The sequence below is a fragment of the Tursiops truncatus genome, chromosome 1 (genome assembly GCF_011762595.2).
Source record: "Tursiops truncatus isolate mTurTru1 chromosome 1, mTurTru1.mat.Y, whole genome shotgun sequence".
Taxonomy (NCBI): domain Eukaryota; kingdom Metazoa; phylum Chordata; class Mammalia; order Artiodactyla; family Delphinidae; genus Tursiops; species Tursiops truncatus.
In genome coordinates, this window is record NC_047034.1 from 162,904,548 (window position 1) to 162,927,759 (window position 23,212).

At 49.7% G+C, this 23,212-nt stretch overlaps 1 protein-coding gene and 1 pseudogene across 3 annotated transcripts; one reads left to right on the forward strand and one right to left on the reverse strand.

Annotated features, from left to right (window-relative positions):
- Nucleotides 1-1,574: 1,574 nt before the first annotated feature.
- Nucleotides 1,575-13,266, reverse strand: LOC109550432 (protein CEBPZOS-like; annotated as a pseudogene).
- Nucleotides 13,267-13,310: 44 nt separating this feature from the next.
- On the forward strand, nt 13,311-21,217 carry KDF1 (keratinocyte differentiation factor 1). 3 transcript variants are annotated; one of them, XM_033840202.2, is made up of 4 exons: nt 13,311-13,397; nt 18,298-19,368; nt 19,928-20,002; nt 20,559-21,217. In XM_033840202.2, the coding sequence occupies exons 2-4, from the start codon at nt 18,330-18,332 to the stop codon at nt 20,639-20,641; spliced, it is 1,197 nt and encodes a 398-aa protein (XP_033696093.1). In that variant the 5' UTR covers nt 13,311-13,397; nt 18,298-18,329; the 3' UTR covers nt 20,642-21,217. The 3 variants fall into 3 exon arrangements, with proteins under 3 accessions (XP_033696093.1, XP_033696108.1, XP_033696102.1); XM_033840217.2 differs by lacking the exon at nt 13,311-13,397 and adding an exon at nt 13,734-14,729; XM_033840211.2 differs by lacking the exon at nt 13,311-13,397 and having other exon boundaries at nt 14,772-19,368.
- The last annotated feature ends 1,995 nt before the right edge of the window (nt 21,218-23,212 follow it).

A 23,212-nucleotide genomic window follows, 5' to 3' on the forward strand; every position in this document is an offset into this window, starting at 1 on the left:
ACTGAGCCTGGGGCACTCAGAAGTTAAGCAGCCAGTGGGAAGAAGTGACCCACAGCCTCTACCTTTTTCTTTCTTTTCTCCACCTTGCTGTCAGAAACACAGATGTGGTGGATGCCATCAAGGACCTTAAGACCAGGGCCTCACTCCAGGGATGGTAGAACAGTGAGCTGCTGTGCTGTGGCGGGGGGATGGGGTGGGGGGGGTCTGATACTTCCAGCTGAATCTAATTCCTAACTGACACAGAAACAATACTGAGAAACTCCCGGCAAGATTGACCAAGGGATAAAAAAAAAAGGAAGGTGGCACAAATAAACAATGTTAAATTTGAAGAGCAGGACTACAGAACTACAGCTATAGCAGAGATTTAAAAGATAACTGGAGAATATTAGAAACAATTTTATGACAACAAATTTAGAACAAAGGTAAAATAGACAAATTCGTGGAGAAATAAAAATTTATATCAAAAATGATCAAGTAGAGTATGAGAAAGAAAAATTACAGAACAATATTACTTAAGAACATAGATGTCAATGCCCTAAACAAAAGATTAACAAGCTAAATCTAGCAATGTATTTACAATATAATAAACACAGGAATTCCCTGGCAGTCCAGTGGTTAGGACTCAGCACTTTCACTGCTGAGGTCCGGGTTCAATCCCTGGTCGGGGAACTAATATCCTGCAAGCCACGCGGTACAACCAAAAAAAATAATAATAACATGAAAAAATGATAATAAACACATCATGACCAAGATGAGTTTATTCTAGGAAGTTTGATTCAACATTAGAAAATCTACTAGTGTAATTAATCATATTAATGTTAGAGGAGGAAAACTAAGTGAATATTTCAATCTATACAGAAAATGCACCTGATAATTCAATTTTTTATGTTAAAAATTCTTAGCAAACTAAAAAAAAGAAAGAAAAAATTCTCGGCAAACTAGGTATAAAGCACCATTAAGCTGATAAAGTGCCCCCTCCTGGAGGGGAGGTTATCTACATATATTTGGAATTCCATAAGGAAAATGTCTCTTCTCCCCATTTATTCAATCATCTCTGATTTTTTTTTTAGTTTTATTGAGATATAATTAACATACAGTTATGTACAAGTTTAAAGTGTACAGCATAAATCAGTTCTCATTACAAAAGAAATTAAAACGTTTTTGTGGACCCCTAAAAGTATTGAGACTCCTAGGTACGATGCTTATTGTGTCCAGTGGATAAATCAGCCCAAATGATTAACACCATTAAGGGAATGATTAACATTATTTTCAGGATGTTTTTCTCTGGAAGGATGAGGAAAGGGGAGGCCACAGAGGAGGATCATACAGAGAGCTTCAAAAGTACTGAAATGTCCCATTAAACTAGTGGTGGGTGTCTTCCTTTTTACTGTTTAAATAATACATATACTTTATATTTTTATATGTATGTATATATACATGGATATACACACATATATTCTTCTATATGTATATTTCACAGTAAAATTTTTACAATAAAATATGTAAGGACCAGGTCATGGGTGGGTGGGGGGGTCTTAAAGACCAGGGTAGGTCCTGGCCGACCACAGGCACAGGTAAATTTGCTCTGAATACTTTAATGACCATCTGGCTCTGGATCAAGTCCCTCCCGCTCACTCACAACGAGGGTCCTGCTCTGCCTGTCTGCCATCCCCACCACCACAGGGGTGGCTGGTGGAGGTTCTGGGGATCATCCTCCAGGCTCCAGAAGGACGACTGCATTGGCCTCAGCTGCTCAGCTGTAGGATGCTAAGGAACAAGGACTCTGCTAAGGGACAGATTCCCAGACCCAGGGTCCACGGGGATGCAAGGGTATGGCTCTGGGACAGAAAACTGCCCAGAGCTTCCAGGGACCACAGTGGGAGGCTCTTTCTCCCACTGTGGGAGTGGCAGTTCAGGCTTCCTGATCCAGGAAATGGATGGATCTAGGCCCTGGATTCAAGGGGACCAGTGGCATTCAGAAGACTGGACCCCATATTGAATGTCCCTTAGATCACCAAAGATTCCATGTGCCAAGTATGGCTGGCACTGAATGGCACAGTCCCTGACCTGATAGGGTCATGCTGGTCAGGTGACCAGGGAGGCCTGGTGACCAGACTGAAGGACCTTGTTCATGTCTGGTTCTGTAACACCTCTGGGCCTTGGCCCAACCCTACGGGCTGTCATGGGTTGAGAGAGTCCAACAATAATGGAAACTGGATTTCCCACCAGCCAGATGGAATGAGGGCTTTCAGTGGGTTTTTAAAAATAGCCTGTATCTTCCCTACCTGATTGTGTGCACCCATATTCATACCCACTACACCTGCTTCAGCCTTTTTGCTCGCTTCTGTCTCTTTCTGACTCTCTCTAGGTGTGTCTCTATCTTCCTTTCCAGGTCTTTCTCTGATTCTGCCTTCCCCTCCCCCGAGCCTCCCTCCCCGGCCCCACCTGCTGCAGAGCACCCTGGCTCCAAGGAAAGGACGCTTTTGCTGTGAGCGCATCAGATGCCAGGACCTCCCCTCCCACTACCTCCATCTCCTCCATGTGCCCCCTCCTCCTGTATCTAGGCCTGGGCTCAGCAGCCACTCCCCCCACTGCCACCCCCAGACAAGCTGGGAGGAAGGAGCAGCTTGGATGTGGTGCTTGGATGGGGGTCGGCTTGGATGCAGGGCTGCCTTTCCCTTCTGCAGGGAGGCCAGAGCCCAGCTGGCTCGTGAATTATTGAGCTCCTGTGCTAGTGGCTCTACTTGGCGGAGCGCTGGGACCCACAGCACCAGCCTAGAAGAGTGGGACAAACTCAAGGTCATAGAAGAGTTGGACAAACTCAAGGTCATTCGGGTTGAAGCAAGACTCTAAGCTCCCAGCCTCCCTCCTATCCCCTCACTTGAGCCCCCAGGGCTAAACCTGGCAACTCCGCACCTTTCCTCACTTTATAGGGAACCCATCCCAGCCCTAGTCAGAGGTACCCCATGCTCTCCCCTGGCCCAGGCCTCTGACCTCCACACAGTTGCCCTCCATCCTTCATCCCTCAGACAGAGGGCCCCTGAGGGTGGGACCCCACAGGAGGGGCCTGAGGGCAAGCCTGCTCAGACTGGGGGCTCCAAGTCTGGGTCTGCCCATCCCCAGTCTGTGTCACCACCTCCCTTAATGTCTCCTCACAGGGTTCTACCTTACTTAGGGGAGGTGGCACAAAGCCAGGACCCAGGGAGGGGCACTCCACAGCAGCTCCCACGCCAGCCTCTGGGCACATCCCTGCAAGCTCAAGAGAGAATCCTGCCCTTCCCAACCGTCCCTATGATTTCAGCAAGAATTGAACAGTGTGGAAAGAAGCCCAGGATGTGAGGAGCTGGATCTCGGTTGAATGACTTACCCGCTCTGAGTTTCAGTTTGCTCATCCATAGAATGGGAAGAATAATATCTGCAGGTGGTCTCCCCAGAGCCTACTTGTGGGCCTGCTTTCACCTCTTCACTGCCACGGCTAGAAGGCAGCTATAGGGCCCAGGCTGGGGCCCAGTCTGGCCTCTATCTACTCCAGCTCCACTGTCTTGTCTATTTATTTTTCTAGTACTCCTCCATTGGGAACCACTCCTGGAATCCCTCCCCTGAGACCCCAAAATGCCCTGGACAACCTTCCACTGCAGCACTAAGCTGCCACCTCTTACACTGTGTTGGCACCTGTGGGTATGATCTGTCTTCCAAGGTCACATGCCAAGTCTTACTCCTCTCTGTGTCTGCAGCAGTCAGACCAGGGCAAGGCGCAGAGCAGGGGCTCAGTGATGCCTGTTGAGTGAGGGAATGGCCTAGAGGCTTTTCAGGTTCTCTACCTTGATTACCACCCCCTCCCCTGCCTCACCATACTTGCCGGGGACTTTGACTGTCCACTGCTGCTGGCTCTCCCAAGCCTACTCTCCTCCTCAGTGGCTCACTTGGGAGATCTGGGGGCGGGACACTGTACCACCACCCTACCACTTCCGACAAACCCTGTTCTTTCCCCTCTACCCTTGAATTTCACCCATTTCCTTAAACCACAAACCCAGGGGTTTGTGCTAAACTGTTACTTTGGTGGCCTCCAATGAAGCAGGCCTCCATGTATCCATGCCCTTGTGTGTCTCCTCCCATGCTGACTCTGGGCTTGGCCATGTGACTTGCTTTGGCCAATGGGATGCCAAGAAGCGTGAAGCAAGCAAAGAGCCAATAAGCACTTGCACAGTGGGGCTTGTCCTCTTGGAAGCCAGGTGCCTCGCTGTGAAGGTCAGCTAGACTTCTTTTCTGTTTGCTTGTTCTTTGAATTTTATGACGAATTTTATTCCAAAGTGGCTCTAGTAGTAAATACCAGAGACATTTATGTAGCGTTTGAATACGGTTTCAGGTAAAGTGAAAATGGATAAAAGCAATATTTCTAGTTAATATGTTTTTAGATAATATGATTTTAAATGTGTGACTTAAAATGTAATAAATATTAATGAACTTATTTACAAACCAGAAACAGACTCATAGACATAGAAAACAAACCTACGGTTACCAAAGGGGAAAGGAGAGGGGAATAAATTAGATAAACAACAAGGTCCCACTGTATAGCACAGGGTACTATATTCAATATCTTGTAATATACTATAATGAAAAAGAAAAGATGTGATAAATATTTAAAATAGAAGTTTTACTATTTTATCTATTTTGAAAGGTTTATGTATCCAGAATCATAGGGGAGTTTTTTTTTTTTAAGGAGAACCACTTTATTTTGAGTAGTGAACAAAACTCCATTTATAATAAACAAACCTTCCATCAATTTCTTCACAGTTAGTCCAAAGAACAAAACCTCTGGCTTAGTTAGAATTTACATTTAACCTTAAATATTCTAAAATCCATCCATGTCAATTTTGGAATTTTAATCTTGCCTGATACTATGAAATAGGGCAAACCTTGATCGATGGTCAAATTTCTAATTTTTGCTGCTAAGCCACTTTTCTTGACCTTGCTCTTGATTGTGTAACATTCCAGAATGTTCAATGGATTTGTAATAAACTTCCAAGATGAAGGGGAATTTCTTGTTCATTGTTTGCCTGAAATCTTGGCTTGTGCTCTTCTTCTCAAACAAAAAATATGTTCCAAAAAATGCTCACAGTTCAGCTACTAAAACTCCTTTAAAGATCTCCTTTGCCAGTGGATCCGTAGTACGGGCCATCCTGAGGCACGTACTCGTGGAGCTGTGCAGCAGACTTCTGAATGGTAAGAGACCAGGTGACGAGAGGTCCTGAGAGAGGTGATGCCCTCGTGGTAATTAAGCCCCCGCTACTCCCAGCTGAATGCAGACCCATAAGCGACACCAGGCAAAACCAGCAGAATTAGCCAGCTGACCCCCACTGAACCACAGAATTTTTAGAAATAATATATCATTTTAAGCCACTAGGTTTTGGGGTGGTTTATTTCTCAGCAATAGATAACTGAACCAAGGGCCATCCTGAGCCCTCTCTGCCAATGTCTGGCACATCCAGTCCTGTGGGGTCCACATCCAGAATATATCATGTATCCGACCGCTTCTCACCTCCTTCCCAGGCACACCCTGGTCCAGGCCACTGTCACTCTCACCTGGATTATTCCCAAAGCCTCCTCACTGGACTCCCTGCCTCCACTCTTACTCTCCAGCAATCATCATACAGGGACCAGAGTGAAGCTTCTGGGGTATTAGTCAGATCAAGTCACCACCCCCCCACTTGAGACCCTCCAGTTACTTCCTATATCACTTAGATTAAAAGACAGACTCTTCAGTGGCCTTTGAGCCCTGTGCAGTCCAGTGCCCGCCACGTCTCCACCCCACCACCAGTCACGCTCCCCTTGCTCAGTGCGCTCCAGCAATGCTAGCTTCCTTTCTGTTTCTCGAACATGCCAATCTCATCTCCATCTTGCGCCATTCGCACCAGCTCCTTACTCTGCCCAGAAGATTCTTCCTCTAGGTCTTTCTGTCTAAGTCTTCCAGTTCTCAGCTTACACATCCGCATCCCAGAAAGGCTACTTATAGAAGAGGGAACTGAGGCTTGGAGAAGTGAGGTCATGTCCCACGTACCCACAGTTAGGAAGAGTCTGGGCTGAGTTTTCATCCTAGGTCTATGTAAGCCCCCACTCCAGGGTTCTTTCTGCCACATCAGTGGTTTGGGAGGGCTCCCGAGAAAGGGGAGGAGTTTGAGGGGCTTCTTCACTTACTCCTCCCACAAACACTCCCAGCCATAGCCCTTGGACCCTGTCCTGAGCTGGGTGCTGGGAACTCAGAGATGAATCAGACTAGACTTTACTCTCCGGGAGCTCCTGTCTTGGGAGAGGGAAAGCATCAGAGGAGGGCTCAGACAGCCTCCTGCGGTAACTCAGGGAGACAGCCTTCTAGCTGGGGCCTCTCTGGGAAGGCTTAATAGGGGATGTGAGACTGGCTGGGGGCGGGGGGAGAGAGCCAGAAATTGGGGGTGGTGTTCAGTGGCCAGAGCTGCCTATTGTTCCCTGTGAGGGACCGGGAGACTCAGCATCGGCTATGTGTGTCCAAGCCACTGTGTGTGTGTGTTGTGTTGTGTGTGTATGTGTGTAAGAGAGTGAGGGAGCAGTACCGGGGGTGAGGTAGAGGCTAGGCAAGAGAAGGGCTGAATGAATAGATTTTACTGTTGTGGAAACTAAAGCCCAGAGAGGCTGAGTTACTGCCCCAGCTCACAAAGCACTAGGTGGTAAAGGCAGGATTTGAACCGAGCCTGTCTTGACACCACCTCCTCCAGGGCCCACTGCTTATTCACTATGTGACCTCAGCTAAAGCCATTCTCTTCAGGAGGCTTATTTCCTCATCAGTAAACTGAAGGAGTTGGATGAAGTTTCTTCCAGCATGAGGACGCTGCAGAAAATACCTCTACTAGAGCTTAGAACCAAATTCAGAACCAAAGAAGCAGCCACCGGCTCAACCTGGTACAGGATGGCTTCTTAACCTGCAGCTCCCTCCAGGCCTAGCAACTGGGTGCCATGCAAACTAAAGCCAGGGAGCCCCATAATTCCCCCAGTGTCAGGTGGACCTGGGGTCTCCCTCTCAACAGCCCAACCTAGAGTTCCAAGAGCACTTATAGCCCACCTCCAACTACACCTCTAACCACGTTATCAGCCCAGCCCAGAGCCCAACTTACTTGTCCAACATTCCCCAGCATAACTCCAGGACTCCCCTGGTTCTCTCCAGCCTCCAGGAACACCATCCTTTAGCCAAAGAAGGAAAGGGGAGAGGCAACTCTGAATGGTCATTGGCCCACTGTTTGACAAATATAGACAGACTGACCAATCAGAAGAGCCAAGACAGCCTCAACTTCCATGTTCCAATTCTGTTCATCCTCCACCATTCTATTCCCATGGGGTTCCCTTTCAGGTGGTTCCATTCCATTTATGCCATTCAGAATTCCAGGAAATTATATCTGGGAAAGAGAGGTATGGTAAGTAGAATTAGAGCTGATTACAGAAGGGAATTCTTGAGGGGAGAATTCCCCCATTCTGCTGGGGCCTGGGGCATTCTCCAGAGCCCAGTTTCAGTGGTATCCGGAGGAGCCACTGCAAAGAGCTCAGGCTCTGAACAGAAAGAACTTGGGCTCAGTTCTGGGCTCTGCCCCTTAACGAGTTGTGTGAACTTGGGCAAGAGGCTTAAATCTCTGAACCTCTGTTTTCTTAGCTATAAAATAAGGAGTTGGGATCTATATTCACTGAGTTATTGTGAGGATTAAATGGGAATAAGGCTCCTAATATACCTAACACATAGTAGATGATTATGGTAAGTCATAGTAATGTGTTCTCCTGCTTAATCTCAGAGGCGGTGGTCTGGCCTCTGAGAGTCCTGGCCCCAGAATAGCTGGGGAGGCAGAGAGGGGGCAGGAAGAAGGGGTTAAAATAAAATAGCTGTCATTTAATTACCATGTGCTGGCCTCTGTAGTAATCACCACATGAAACTATTACTACTTTAACATTGTGGACAAGGCGTCTGAGGCACAGAGAAGTTCAGTAATGTGGTCAAAGTCACACAGCTAGCAAGTGGCAGAATTGGGACATAAATTCAGGCTCCCTGGCTCCAGAGTTCAAACTCTGAACCACCGTTCTGGCCTACCTCACATGAATCCCATTTTAGGATGAGAAACGCTGAGGTTCAAAGAGATAAGTTCACACTGCTGCTGAACAGGGGTATATCTAGGACTCCAACTTAGATCCTGTGACTCCGAAGTTCTGGCAATTTCTGCCATTGAGTGCTGCCCCCTAGTGCCCCCTATGGGAAAAGCACACCAGAGGCAAGGAGCACATACCCATGGATCCACACTCCACTGCCCACACTCCCCTGACCCACTGCTTCTCCTCACACCCAAAGCTGCAGGTCTTATATCTTCTGAGTATCACTGTGAATGTCATCCATATATACAATCATGATATTTCTTGGCCATCTCACAAATCCTTAAATTCAACAGGTCTAACTCCATGTTTATACTTTTATACCCCAAACCTGCCCTCCCCAGTCATCTCCATCCATCCACTAGCACAAGCCAGAACCCCAGACATCCTTGACACCTCCCTCTCCCCCTCATTCTTTCACCAGTCCAGGAGCCTGAATGGTGGCTGAGGAAGGAGACCAGAAAAGTAAACATCGATCAGAACAGAGCAACAGCGGTGGAAGCAGAGGATCAGGACAATGGCCCCCAATTGTGGCCAAGAGGAAAAACTGAACTCAGGTGGTTAGAAAGGCAGGACTTTCTGCTTAGAAAGAAGCCCAAAGACAGCTTTAAGGGCCAGGAGGAGGACACAGTGTTTCTTACTGGGAGCCAGAAGGACTGGGTTCCCACCCAGCTCCACTACTAACTCACAGTATGGCCTTGGGACCTTGATGTGCCTCAGTTTCCCCATCTGTAAAATGAATATGACCATGGCTACCTCTAGGGCTTGATCCTTTGTTGTAAGTTTCAAATTTAAAGGTGTTTGCTTTGTAAACTGTAAAGAGAAGTGCACAGGAGAGGTGGACTATTATCTGGAAACTTCACTCCAATAGACTTCTCTCCTTTGTTATGCTAAATGCTGGACCCATAAGGTACCTTGTTTTGTTTTCAAAGAATGTCATCAGTTTGGGGGCTTTTTTTTTTTTTTTTTTGGCCAAGCCAGGATCTTAGTTCCCCGACCAGGGATTCAACCCAGGCCTTCAGCAGTGAAAACACCAAGTCCTAACCAGTGGACCTCCAGGGAATTCCATTGGGGGCTTTTTTTTTAATCTTCTCTTTTTTTTTAATTGATTTATTTTTGGCGGCATTGGGTCTTCGCTGCTGCGCGCGGGCTTCAGTAGCTTTGGCACGCGGGCTCAATAGTCGTGGCTCGCGGGCTCCAGAGCACAGGCTCAGTAGTTGTGGCACACGGGCTAAGTTGTTCCACGGCATGTGGGATCTTCCCGGACCAGGGCTCAAACCTGTGTGCCCTGCAGTGGCAGGCAGATTCTTAACCACTGCGCCACCAGGGAAGCCCATTGGGGTTTTTTGTTTTGTTTTTTTTTTTTTTTGCGGTACGCGGGCCTCTCACTGCTGTGGCCTCTCCCGTTGCGGAGCACAGGCTCCGGACGCACAGGCTCAGTGGCCATGGCTCACGGGCCCAGCCGCTCCGCAGCATGTGGGATCTTCCCAGACCCGGGCACGAACCCGCGTCCCCTGCATCGGCAGGCAGACTGTCAACCACTGCGCCACCAGGGAATCCCGGGTCAGAAACAGAAACAACAACATATATATATATTATATATATATATATAATATATATATATATATATACAGAAAATTTGCCATTTTGCCCATTTTTAAGTTACAATTCAGTGGCATTAATTACATTCACACTGTTGTGCAACCATCACCATTTTCTATTTCCAAAATTTTTCATCATCCCAAATAGAAACTCTGTACCCATTAAGCAATAACTCCCAATTCCTCCCTCCCTCCAGCCCCTGGAAACCTCTAATCCCTGTCTCTATGAATTTGTTTATTCTGAATATTTAATATAAGTGGAATCACAATATTTGTCCTTCTGTGTCTGGCTTATTTTACTTAGCATGATGTCTTCAAGGTTCATCTATGGTGTAGCATGTATCAGAACTTCATTCGTTTCACGGCTAAATAATACTCCATTGTGCGTATATACTATATTTAGTTTATCCACTCATCTGTTGACAGACACTTGAGTTTTCCACCGTTTGGCTATGGTGAATAGTGCTGCAATGAACACTGGCATATAAGTACCTGTCTGAGTCCCTGTTTCCAGTTCTTTTGGGTATATACCTACACTGTCATCAGTTTTTGACAGAGTTTTTCAGTATACACTGTGGCAGGGGTATGGGCCCTTGGGAACAAGGCCCAGTGTATTTGAGTGTGGGAGGGAGAAGGGCAGATGAGGAGAGAGGTTTCAGTGTGGCTATGATTAAAATACCAGCTAACTTGTGCCTTTTGCAAAGTACTCCACAAAACACTCTGGAGGAGGAACTATTATCATCTCCATTTTACAGATGAGGAGAAGGGAAGTGGCTTCTCCAGGGCCCCACAGCTGGTGAGAGGCAGGGGCTCCAGAGAAAGGTTCCCTCACACATCAGCAAGTGCAGGCGGAGGTTCAGAGATCATATTTCCCTTCCTTCCCCTTTTTTCTTTTTTTTCCTTTCTAGACAAAGAAAGTAGTTCTGAGCTGCTTCAATCATCATGTTCCTACTTATTAATCTACAGCATTTTAGGTACTACAGAATCAGAATTTTATAATGTACTTTTACTAAACATGGTCTGGAAAAAGCAAAACTATGAAGACAGAAGAAAGATCAGTGGTTGCCAAGGGCTGAGATAGTGGGGAGGAACTGACTGCAGAAGGGTTTAGGGAAATTCAGGGGGGTGATGAAATTGACCTATATTTTGATTTGTGGTGGTGGTTATACAACTGTATGTATTTTTCAAAACTCACAGAACTGTACCCTAAAAAAGGTAAGTTTTACTGTATGTAAATTATACTTTAATCTTAAAAAAAAAGAATGAATAAATGAATGGGGGAAAACTAAATAAGATTCCAGATGCTTGGATTTTTGCTACCTTGAAAACCTGGCAAGTAACCGTGCCCTTAATTATTTAGTTACAGCATAAGTTGCTATCTTTTTCATGCATTCATTCATTCATGATAAAATGGAAGTCCTTGAATCCAACATAAGAATCAGAACATCACTAAAACTTAAATCTGCTTATGGTTCCCCACCATTCCTGACCCCTCCACTACCCCACCCCCAGGCAATCACCATTCTGAATTCTGTGTTCCTCATTCTCTTGCCTTTTTTTTTGTTTTTTTTTCACACATAAATTATGTTTAACCTTCTGAATTTGCCCTCTCCCCCTTTTTTTACGTCAAAACAGGTCAAAAACAGCAACTTCATATGGTTCAACCCAATATTATGCCTAAATATAGTACTTCTAGTTGTATTTGAACTTTATGAAAAGGATACCATTCCACATGCACTCTTCTGGGACTTGCATTTTTTTCACTCAGTATTATGTCACCGTGATCCAGCCATACTGCTATTTTTCACTCATTTTCTACTGCTATGTAATTATTCCACATCTCTTTACCTCCTGTCAATGGCATTTGGATGTTTTCAGTTTGGGGCTACTGTGAACAATGTTTCTACTACCATTCTTGTACATGTCTCTTGGCATATGTGTGAAATTCTTGTGTCTGTAACACAGGAATGCACTTACTGGGTCTTAGGGCACACAGATGTTCAATTGTACACTATGTGACTCACTTTCTGAGCTCCAAATGAAGGTACAACGGCCACTTGCCCCAGGTGAGAATGTGAACAAGATCTGGTGGGAGGGACTGCCAAGGAGGGTCTCTGGTGGAAATTGAGCATCTACTCTGTGCACATGGCAGGGCACCTGTGGAATGAGACAATGGTGTCCTGAGAGGTGAGATAGGGAAGGAAACCCCCCAGTTGCCATGGGAATTAGCTTCCAAGGAGTGTCCCACCCTGGCTGGGCAAGGAGAGGACTAGGCAACTCAAACAGAGCAGACAAAGATACTGTCCTAATTGGCAGTATCTCCATCTAGGCTTAGGAGGTTGTGTATCTTTGGTACACCTGGAGGGAAAAGGGCTAGGCAGTACTGAACTCCTCCCACTTACCAATCCTTACCCCAGTGATCTCTTCCTGTATCCTTTAACTCATTTTGCATCCATTATCTTTTTTAATTCTCCCAGTTGGAGAGAGGTACTATTATCTCCACAGATGAGACTTAGAGAAGGAAGTGTCTTGCCCAAAGTCACACCATTTGGGCCAACTGCCTGAGCAAATAATTTCCCCGTCCTAAGTCTCAGTTTCCTCACCTGTAAAATGGGAATGATAACACCTGAGGTGTTATCCTCAGGTGTAAGGACTAAATAATACTATGCAAGTAAGGGGGTTAGCATGGATCGTGGAGATGTTCCCTAAAAGTCACTTGTTTATTGGTGCTATTGTTGTTATTAAGTTGGTATTAAGGGGAGCAGGAACCCAGAATAATCCAACCCCTGACTCTTGCCACCCAATGATGTTGCCTCTTGCAGAAACCCCATGGGATGCGGTGATCATGGCCCATTGTGACCAATTCTGCTGATCTGGGATGTTTCAGGACTGCACAGCCCAGTCTCCTCTTCCACCCGCCCCAGAGCAGAAGCCTCTGTCTTCCTCTGCAGACTTCCTGGAAAAAAGAAGGTGAACTGATCAGAGCAGAGGAACCAGGACCCCAGTTCTGCCTCAGGACAAACGGAGAAATCAGGTCCCAACAATTCAATCAGTAGAGAATATCTGCTGAGTGCCTAGGATGTGCCAGGTCCTGCTCTGGGCACCCGGGGCATTTGGGAACAAGAGCATACCCTAGTCAGAGGCTAAAGGAGGGGACGGAAGACAAGAAAACAGTGTGCTGAGTATTATGATAAAGAGTACAGAGAAAACCAGACAGGCGTAGGGGTCAGGGAAGGAGTTTCAGGAGACACGCCCTTTGAGCTTAGCCTTTAAGGCCCGGCAAGTCCTCCGCAGCAGCTCAGAGATTGCTGGGCCCATCTGTCCATTTAACAGAAAAGCAAACTGAGCCCCGGCGTCTGTCCACCGTGCCCGCCACACCTCACTTACCCGGACTAGGCCGAGCGCTGCTCTCGCAGTCCGCGGACGGAGGGCCAGAGGCCGGCCGCAGTGCCCGCCCAGCTCCCAGGGCGGGGCCTCGGCCCAGGTGCGCGGCGGAGGCGCTTCGCGGAGGCAGGAAGTGTGTCCCCAGCGACGACCCGTGCAGCGCTCCCGCGAGACGCTCACCTGCGCCCCAGGTGAGCGGCGAGGGGGGCGGGGGGAGGGGCCGAGCTGGAGGCGGCTCACCTGGCGGGACAGGTAAGCCCCGCGCGGGCCCGAGGGGGCGCGAACCAAGGCGGCACCGGTGTGGAGAGACCCCCGAGGCTACGCCCGAGCGTGCGAGGGTCCCGGGGCCCGTTCCATCGGTGCCACCCTCCCACTTCCGGGGTGCGCGGGCCGGGCCCGGCCAGGGAGCGGCCTGAGCGGGCGCCTGGGCTGGGCGGGCAAACTGGGGTGAGGGGGCCGTGTTCGCCCTTAGGGCTGCGCTGGCTTGGGGTGGGAGCCGTGCTTGCCGAGGAGGCGGGGGCGGGAGGAGAGAGGGGGCCGTGCACACCCTGAGGAACAGTGTCGAGAGGCTGGGTCCGCCCGCGGGAAGAGGGCCCCTGCATCTGGAGAAGCTGGTGCTTGCCCCGAGGGCATAGCTGCATAGGGGCTATGCTAGTCCGAGCGGCAGTGCCTGGGTCTGCTTCTCCCTTGCCCCCGGGACTAGGTGCCCGCGGATGCGGGAGTCCCGGGCTGAGCCTTTGGGGCAGGAGATCAAGGGTGCACGGATGCCAGGCACGAGAGCCGACGGCTGTTTCGTGAGCAGGGCTGGGGTGCCCCTCTCGGCCGGGTGTGCAAGACTCGAGTGGGTGGGACACAGGCTGGTGCGACCGGTCCTGACCTGAGCACCTTCGGAAGAAGGGGATGGGACGGAGACAGACCTCGGAGTGTGTGTGTTCTCAGGGACTAAGGGGGAGTGGGAGAGCATCAGTTAGAAGTTTGGGGAGGGTGTGCCTGGGGCCTGGGAGCTTCTGACCCTGAGGATGATCCCTGCAGTGCCTTGGGGCGCCCAGTGACCCAGCCCCTCCCAGATGCCAGGCACAGCTCTAAGGCCCCTAAGCAGTAATATCTCATTTAAACCTCAAGGTGGCCCCTGAAGATACTCCTCACTCCCCTTGTTAAAGACAAGAAAACTGAGGCCAGGAGTCTTACCCCAGGCCACAACAGGAGCCCCTGCTAAACCAAGAGACTGGTGTTCCTAGGATTTTGGAGGTGGGGGCAGCAGCAGTGAGGGGGAGATAGAGCCAGGACAAAATGGGTTGAGATTGACTTTAGGAGGGTTTAGGGCCTAGAAAGGAGGGGAAAACTGAAGTCAAGCACTGTCCTTACCCCAGGTCTTCTCCCCCTTTCCTCCATCCCACCCCGCCCCACCCCCTCCTCGAGATGTGTGGCACAGAGCAAAGTACAGGGGCTCCAGAGTCTGGCGGACTACAGTACAAATCCAGCTCCATTCCTTTCCAGCTAGGTGTCTCTGGGCAAGTCACTTCACCTCTCTGAGCTTCAGATTCCTGACCTGTAAAGTGGAGATATAATACTTACCGAGCAATTGTGAGTGTTAAATAAAGCAAAAGTCCTCTTGGGCTGGAGCCTATTTCTGGCCCATTTGCTGCTGCTTCCTCAGCATTTAGTACAGTGTTGAGCACACGGTAGGTGCTCAGAAAATATTTGTTGGATGAATTTAATGAATGGTAGCGACTGCTAAAACCTTGGAGGTAGAGGAGGAGACAGTAACCAAGACCATGAACAATAACCTCTTGTTGTTCTTACAAACCCCAGGTACCCCAGAGCTCAGTGTGGTTCAAACAGTGTAGATGTGCCCACCCTCCTGATCCAAGGGCTGAGCCTGGAAGACTCAGGGCTCTCCCTATGCAGGCCCTCCTTGGGCACAGGCTCACCCATGGAGCTGGCAGCTGACCACTTTACCCCCTTCCTCCCAAATAATAGATGGGATGGGGTAGTGGATAAGAGTCTGGGCCAGGCCACTTGCATTCAAACAGCTGTGTGACTTTGGACAACTTAGTTAACCTCTCTGTGCCTCTGTATAACAACAATAACAATAATACCTACAAATAGTTTTGTGAGAATTAATTAGTTGAATACATTTAAAGCACTGAGAATAATGTAAGCTTTCAATAATTAACTCTTTCACTAGAAGGCAAACTCCTGAGGTTAGGGAATTTTGTCTGTTTTACCACTTTATCCACGGAATTTAGAAGTGTCTGGCATACAGCAGGCTCTCAGTAAATATTCATTAAATGAGTGAATGAATAAATCCATACCCACCCCAACATTGCTCAAACCCAGGCAAAGGTTTTTAACCGCTTGCCTCTCTGGATTGTGAGGGACTTTCAAGTCACCTATTACAATTTCAGTTTGCACACCTTTGGAGGGGGACTTCACCTTACTCTCGCCAGACTGCTGCTCCCCCCACTCTGGTCAGCCTGGAGCCTACGTCCTTTCTCTTTCTACCTAATGGTCCTCGTTCTACCCAGAGGTCACACAGAATGTATCAGTCTCCTGAAGTACTTACTGTACCAACCCTGTTCCAGACACTGATGCAGAAAGGAATCAGACACAGTCCCTGCCCCTCGGGGTCATATAGGCTTATCTTCAAACAATTGGTTCAAAGCCAACTCAGCTGACCAAGAGCCCAGCAGAATGCTGTGGGGAGAGGGGCTCCCATCTGACTTGAGGTTCTGGAGTGTCCTTGGAGAAGAACCAAGCGGGGCTGGGGGAATGGGTTGAAGAGTTGCAGGAATAGTTAAAGAATTCCTGTATCCTCCTCATCCGCATTCACCATGGCTAACATTCCCTCCTTTTCTCTGTCTACACACATACACCTTCTGTTTTGGGGGGAACCCTTTGAGGTTAAGTTGCAGGCATCATGCTTCTTTACCCCAAAATGCTTCAGTATATGTTGCCTAAGAATAAGAACATTGTCTTATTTAACATTGAATTTAACATTGGAAATTTAACATTGACGTAATACTATTAAATAATATACAGTCTATTTTTAAATTTTACCAATTATCCAATTTCTCCTTGTGATCCAGGATTCAATTCAGGATCACACAGTCCATTTAGAGTCATGTCCCTTAACTTGGGCTTGTCTGATATTTCTTCATGATTACATTCAGGTTATACATTTTTGGCAGGACTACTCCATAAGCGATGCTGTGTCCATTTTAGTGCATAGTATCAGGAGACACATCATGTCAGTTTGTCCCATTATTAATAATGTTAACTTTGATCATTTGATAAGTAGTGTCTGCCAAGTTTCTCCAGATTTGTGTTTTGTTGTTGTTGTTGTTGTTTTAAATTGTCCCTGGCTGCCATAAGTAGAAGGGAGTAGAGGTGGCCAGAATGGGGGCCTTGACAGTATGTGGGTGAGAGATGGTGGTAGGCCAGTTTAGGGAGGTAGCATCGGTTTGCCCAAAGCACATTGCCTATTAGAGCCGGAAATGGGACTAGGATACAGATATCCTGATGCCCAGTCCCAGGTTCCTTTCACATCACCAGCTCTAGGACACTAGTGCCATTAAATCAGGGATAAATAAAAAGTTAAGAGATTAATGTCTCAGAAAATCCAGGCTAAGGATAGTAACTCCCCAGCACACCCCTACATGTGATCAAGGACCCTCCCAAGTACATCACTACGTAATGTTCCCGCAGGCAGAGTTGTTTGCTCCCATGATGCCCCATATATCCTACGCGTTCCAGCTCATGAGCTTTTAAGCATCTGTTTTCCCTACAAAACCATGTGTGAATCACAGGAATAGCGCCTATAGTTCATTCATTTTTGGTTCTTCTGTACCTAACACAGGGCCAGGTTCAGTGAAATCTTAGCTCTGAGCTTGCTAGCAACCAAGTCGGAAAAGGAAAGAAGATGTATTTTGAGGCTTGGCTTTCTCGTCTAGTCAAAGGAAGCAAAACAGTGCTTGATGTTAAATGTTGATAGGAGAGCAAATCTGAGCCATACTGAAACATTGACCGGGGACCTGTTGATTCCCATGTCTGATTTGAAAGAGGAGGGGAAGAAAGGGAAGGTGGTAATGATCAGGTTCTGTAGCAAGTCAATGGAAAGGCATTTGTTGAGCAGGCTCAGAGGCTCTGTGCTGCTGGGCTTACCAACAGTGGGAAGAAACTCAGGGAGACCATTGCCCAGAAAGTGAGATCCCAGGAGATTTTTCTTTTTATATGGTAAAATATGCATAAAATTTACCATTTTAATTTTTTTAAGTAATTTTAACGTTATAGTCCTGTGACGTTAAACACATTCACACTGTTGTGTAACCATCACCGCCATGCATCTCTAGAACTTTTTCATCTTCCCAAACTGGAACTCTACCCGTTATATACTAACTTTCCGTTCTCCCCCATCTCCAGCAACTACCAGTCTACTTTCTGTCTCTGTGAATTTGACTGTTCTAGATATTTCATATAAGTGGGACCATACAATATTTGTCCTTTGGTGTCAGGCTTATTTCATGTAGCGTAACGTCTCAAGGCTTATCAATGTTATAGCGTGTATCAGAATTTCATTCCTTTTTAGGGCTGAATAATATTCCATTGTGTGTATAGACCACATTTTGTTTATTCATTCATCCATCAATGAACATTTGGGTTGTTTCCACCTCTGCCTATTGTGAATAATGCTGCTGTGAACATTGGTGCACCAATATGTTGAGTGCCTGTTTTCAATCATTTTGAGTATATACGCAGAAGTGATATTGCTGGATCAGATGGTAATTTTATGTTTAACTTTTCGAGGAAACTCCACACTGTCTTCCACAGCAGCCATACCACTCTATATTCCCACCAGCAATGCACAAGGGTTCCAACTTCTCCATATCTTCTCCAATGTCTGTCATTTCTGTTTTTAATAGTAACCATCCCAACGGTGTGACGTCCCAGGAGATTCTGATACATAGTTAGACCACAGAGAGAGCTTCCTCTCTGGGGAGCAAGGGGATACTAGACAGGGCTCGTGGGCATACTTGGGCCCATCCACATCACAGAGCTCTCAGAAACCAGAAGTCTGAAGCTCCTCAGGTCATAGCGCAAGAGCTCGCCGCTGACCTCTGATCCTGACTCCTTCCTGGCCTCTCCCCCACAGGTGCCTGGCTACGGCAAACCATGCGGTGAGCCATGCCCCGCCCTGGACACCCCCGCCCATCATCTGGGCCCCCACGCTTGGGACCCTGGGAGCGGCCAACGGAGCTATGCCTGGAGACATATGACGAGCCATCCTGGGCCCCACCGAGCCGCCGCACCCGTAGGCCAGACCCCAAGGACCCCGGCCATCATGGACCCGAGAGCCTTACCTTCATCTCTGGCTCTGCTGAGCAGGCTGCTGAGCCCCCAGCCTGCTGCCTGCTCTGGCGACCCTGGGTGTGGGACTGGTGCCGGGCTGCCTTCTGCTTCCGCCGCTGCCGGGATTGCCTCCAGCGCTGTGGAGCCTGTGTGCGGGGCTGCAGCCCCTGCTTGCCCGCTGGGGACTCCCCTGAAGGGGCTGCTGAAGCCAGCTGGGTCAAGGAGCACAACGGAGTGCCCCCCAGCCCTGACCGTGCCCCCCCCAGCCGGCGGGACGGCCATCGGCTCAAGTCGGCCATGGGGAGCAGCTTCAGCTACCCTGACGTCAAGCTCAAAGGCATTCCTGTGTATCCCTACCGCAGCACCACCTCCCCAGCCCTGGACGCGGACTCCTGCTGCAAGGAGCCACTGGCCGACCCCCCACCCACGCGGCACAGCCTGCCCAGCACCCTTGCCAGCAGTCCCCGAGGCTCTGAGGAGTACTACTCCTTCCACGAGTCGGACCTGGACCTGCCCGAGATAGGCAGTGGCTCCATGTCCAGCCGAGAGATCGATGTGCTCATCTTCAAGAAGCTGACAGAGCTGTTCAGCGTACACCAGATCGACGAGCTGGCCAAGTGCACCTCAGACACTGTGTTCCTGGAGAAGACCAGTAAGATATCGGACCTTATCAGCAGCATCACCCAGGACTACCACCTGGATGAGCAGGACGCTGAGGGCCGCCTGGTACGCGGCATCATTCGCATCAGTACCCGAAAGAGCCGTGCCCGCCCGCAGACCACAGAGGGGCGCTCAACCAGGGTGGCTGCCTCTGCTGCCCCTGCCCCTGACAGTGGCCATGAGACCATGGTGGGCTCAGGGCTCAGCCAGGATGGTAGGTGGGGCCCCACAGGGCTGAGGGGCAGAGTAGAGGAGGCTCTGGACAGGGAGGGTTGCACTGGGGTCTTTGGCCACTGTGGGTCCCCCCTCAGCCGGTCCCAGCTCTTCCTCCTCCTTTTTCTCCACTCTTCTACATCCCCTAACAGGTTCTTTGTCCCCTGCTGCCACCTGCCAGAGTAGCTTTCAGGCCCAACCAGCTAGCCTAGTTAAAAGGACCCAGGAACCCATGCGAATTTGGACCTCTGACCTGGCCTGGCCTAACCAAAACCCCTATCCACCCACTCATCCCTGCACAGACAGACCAACAGACACACACACACACACACACACACTCTCACTCACTCACTCACTCACTCTTTCTCTCTCTCTCTCTCTCTCTCTCTCTCCCTCTCTCTCTCTCTCTCTCTCTCTCTCTCCGTCTTTGTTTTAAACATCGTTTCCCTAGCCCAGCCCAAGGGTGAATGGCCCCTCTCTCAATGGGCTGGGGGCAGAAGTGGGGAATAGGGTTGAAAGGATGTGATAATGACCACTGCCCCTTCATGTTCCCTCCCTAGAACTCACAGTGCAGATCTCCCAGGAGACGACCGCAGATGCCATCGCCAGGAAGCTGAGGCCTTATGGAGCCCCAGGTTTGGTCCTGACATGAAAGTGTGGAGAGGAGAGGGGACTGCCCTAGCAGCCCCCCACCTGTCCCTCCCCCAGCTTCCTCCTGGGGTGGGTGAGGATGGGATCAGAAAGGGACGAGAAGCCTGAGCAGCCTTATACCCCATCCCAGTCCTGCAAACTGGCTTAAAGGTTCAGCTGGGAGAGATTCAGGGGGATGCCCCTGAACCAGAGGGGAGGGGGGCAGGTGCCCAGAACCTGCATCTAAACCCAGGTCACTGGAGAGGAAAGTGGAGGGCAGGTGAGGGGGGCCATCCATTGGTGCTGAGAAGGCACCATGTGTGGTTTCTACTGCTATCCTCTTGGCTTTTACAAGCCCTGGGAGCAGGGTCATTACCCTTCAGAGAGCGAGACTGGGGTTCAGAGAGGTCAAGAAACTGAGTGGATCACCCAGCCAGGATCAGACCGACCCAGGCTCGAGTCCCCCTCTGCTCCTTCTCAACAGGTTTCTCCCTGCCTGAGGGACTTGCATGAGCCCCTCCCCATCTCTGAGCCTCTGTTTCCTGCTCCCTTTCCCCTCAGGATACCAAGCCAGCCACGACTCATCCTTCCAGGGCACCGACACAGACTCTTCAGGGGCACCCCTGCTCCAGGTCTACTGCTAACCCGCACTGGGCCCAGGAGCTGCAACCCCTTCTGAGAGAAGCACATCTATTGCATGAAGAGAGAGACCAGAACCCTCTTTGTGGGAGGGAGGCCATAAGCCCAGAAGCAGTGCCCACTCTGGCTCCTCCTGCCTTGGCTGACTGGTTCCTGGACCACATGCATTTCACTGGGCCACGGTGCCCACATCCCCCGGGTCCTCCGCTGGCCTGACCCCCGCCTGGGTCTGTTCCTTCCTGCCCACAGTCTTCAGGAAGCCTAGGTCATGGAAAGCGAAGACTGAGGGGTTAATTTCTGGAACTGGATCCTGACTCTGCCCCCATAACATGCTCCCCCTGTAACATACACCCCATAACCAATCATGCAAACCTCCCCCTCCCCAGGACAGCTGGGAGGGAAGGTAACAGGTAAAAGAAGCTTGTCTTAAATGGATGGGGTCTGGGGGCAGGCAGGGCCTCGGGAATTCTGTGGGCAGTGCCCAATCCACGTTACATCCTGTTGAGCAGTTAGGTTCCCGGCTGATGTTCTACATGCTAACGTGACTATAGTACAAAACTTAATAGACATCTGTCTGCTCATCTTGACTGTGATACTGTCCTTTCCGTCCCATTTGCCTGACTGCTGCCCGGAGCAGGAGACAGCATAGAGTATCCAGCCTGGCTTAGTGTCGTGGGGTTGAGGTCAGAAGGCTAAACTGAGAGCAGTGATGCCCATCTCTCAGGCTCACGGTGAGTTCTAGGAGATAGAGCCAGTCACAGTGTCTGTGCCTGAGAAGGGTTGACCAAGTGGTTTCTGTCATTGTTGAGAGGTCCTTCTAGGCAGGCCTGCCTGGACTCCCTCTGTTGCCCCAATTCACTGCCTGTAGGCTGGCCTGCTTCTGGCCATCCCTGCAGTTTCCGCAAATCCCGGAGCACGTGTCAGCCCACCCCACCTCAGACCTGCTGCTCCCTCCACCTCCCCCTGGTGCGGACAGCACTCAGGGTCACGGGTGTCTGCTCAGCACTCCCAGGAGTGCGGGTCATTCTTTCACAGGTGCTGGCGCTCAGAGGTGTCAAGGAATTGAGTGGGTCATGCAGCTAGTAACTGTGGCTCTGTATCCGGAAGCTGGCCTCTTGGCAGTTGTGCCCCCAAGCTGGCAAGCTGACCTGCTTGGGGTAGAAGCAGGCTCCCCCCGTTTGGACATCAGAGCCCAGCTGGGTTCAGAAGGACCTTACTTGGCTACTCCTCACACACAGGGATGTGTTTGTTCTCTCAGTGAGACCGGAGCAGGCCCAGCAGCCCAGTCTTGACTGATGATAAGCTAGGTGTCCAGGATCCCTCACTGCCCCACTTCACCTGCAGCGCCCCCACCTCCGACCTTCTATTGCCCTCATGGGCACCCTTTGGAAAGTGACTGGACAAACTGTACTTGTCTGTTCAGTTTCCTATTGGACACACAGGATGGTCCCTTGTGGCCATGACCACAGGGCCCAGTACCAGTGATAAAACTGGCCCCTTTCCTTAGGCTCTGCTGTCTCTTCCAGGTCAAGGCCTCTGCGATTGAAAATGACCACAGGCCGGGAATTCCCTGGTGGTCAGTGGTTAGGATTCTGCATTTCTACTGCAGGGGGCATGAGTTCGATCCCTAGTCGGGGAACTAAGATTTCATATGCCATGCCACATGGCATGGCCAAAAAAAAAAAGGTAAAGAAAATGACCGTGGGACTTCCCTGGTGGCGCAGTGGTTAAGAGTCCGCCTGCCAATGCAGGGGACATGGGTTCGAGCCCTGGTCGGGGAAGATCCCACATGCCACAGAGCAACTAAGCCCGCACGCCACAACTACTGAAGCCTACACGCCTAGAGCCTGTGCTCCGCAGTAAGAGAAGCCACCGCAATGAGAAGCCCGCGCACCGCAACTAGAGAAAGCCCACGCGCAGCAACGAAGACCCAATGCATCCAATAAAGAAAGAAAAGAAAAAATGACCACAGGGTACTGAAGCCCAGGGATATTGCTGGACACAGTAGGAGAATGATGCCATAGTCCTTCCATCTTAGCCTTGGCCCGAGAGCACAATTTTCCAAGCTTAGCCTTGGGAACTACTACTGGCATTCCTGGAAAAGAGGGTTTATAAGTTTGGTAAACAGACAAAGCCAAACACTGCATACCTTCTTTAAATCTTTAACAAGCTATTCTGAAATGCCAAAAGGACAGACATGCTGTGTTCCAGAAATTCAGGGGTCACCCACGGCCCACAGAGCGTAGCACCCTGGCCAAGCCAACCTAGACATTCTTGCTGTAACCATGACCTCTGTGGCACCCTGCGCTGTGACCTGTACTCTCCCACCAAAGGGTCAGCTCTGGTGGCTGGATGTGGACCGAAGGGAACACCTCTCCAGCCCTGGCACTCCCTTGGTGGCTCACTGTGAAGCCCTAAAATCTGCAGAGGTCCAGGTCAGAGACACACAATAGGCTCCACTGGGCTTCACCCTGCCTTCCCGGCCAGATCCCCACCACACACACAGCCAATCTGAGGCCTGGGCGGCTCCCCAGCCTTTGCTGCTTCTCTGCCCCTGGGAAATAAGAGTGTAGTTT

What these genes read in the sequence shown, in the direction of transcription:
- KDF1 (XM_033840202.2), top strand. Translation starts at nt 18,330, where the DNA reads ATGCCCCGCCCTGGACACCCCCGCCCATCATCTGGGCCCCCACGCTTG. An exon ending in CTCAGGGCTCAGCCAGGATG is followed by an intron (nt 19,369 to 19,927) that starts GTAGGTGGGGCC and finishes TTCCCTCCCTAG; the next exon opens with AACTCACAGTGCAGATCTCC. An exon ending in GAGGCCTTATGGAGCCCCAG is followed by an intron (nt 20,003 to 20,558) that starts GTTTGGTCCTGA and finishes CTTTCCCCTCAG; the next exon opens with GATACCAAGCCAGCCACGAC.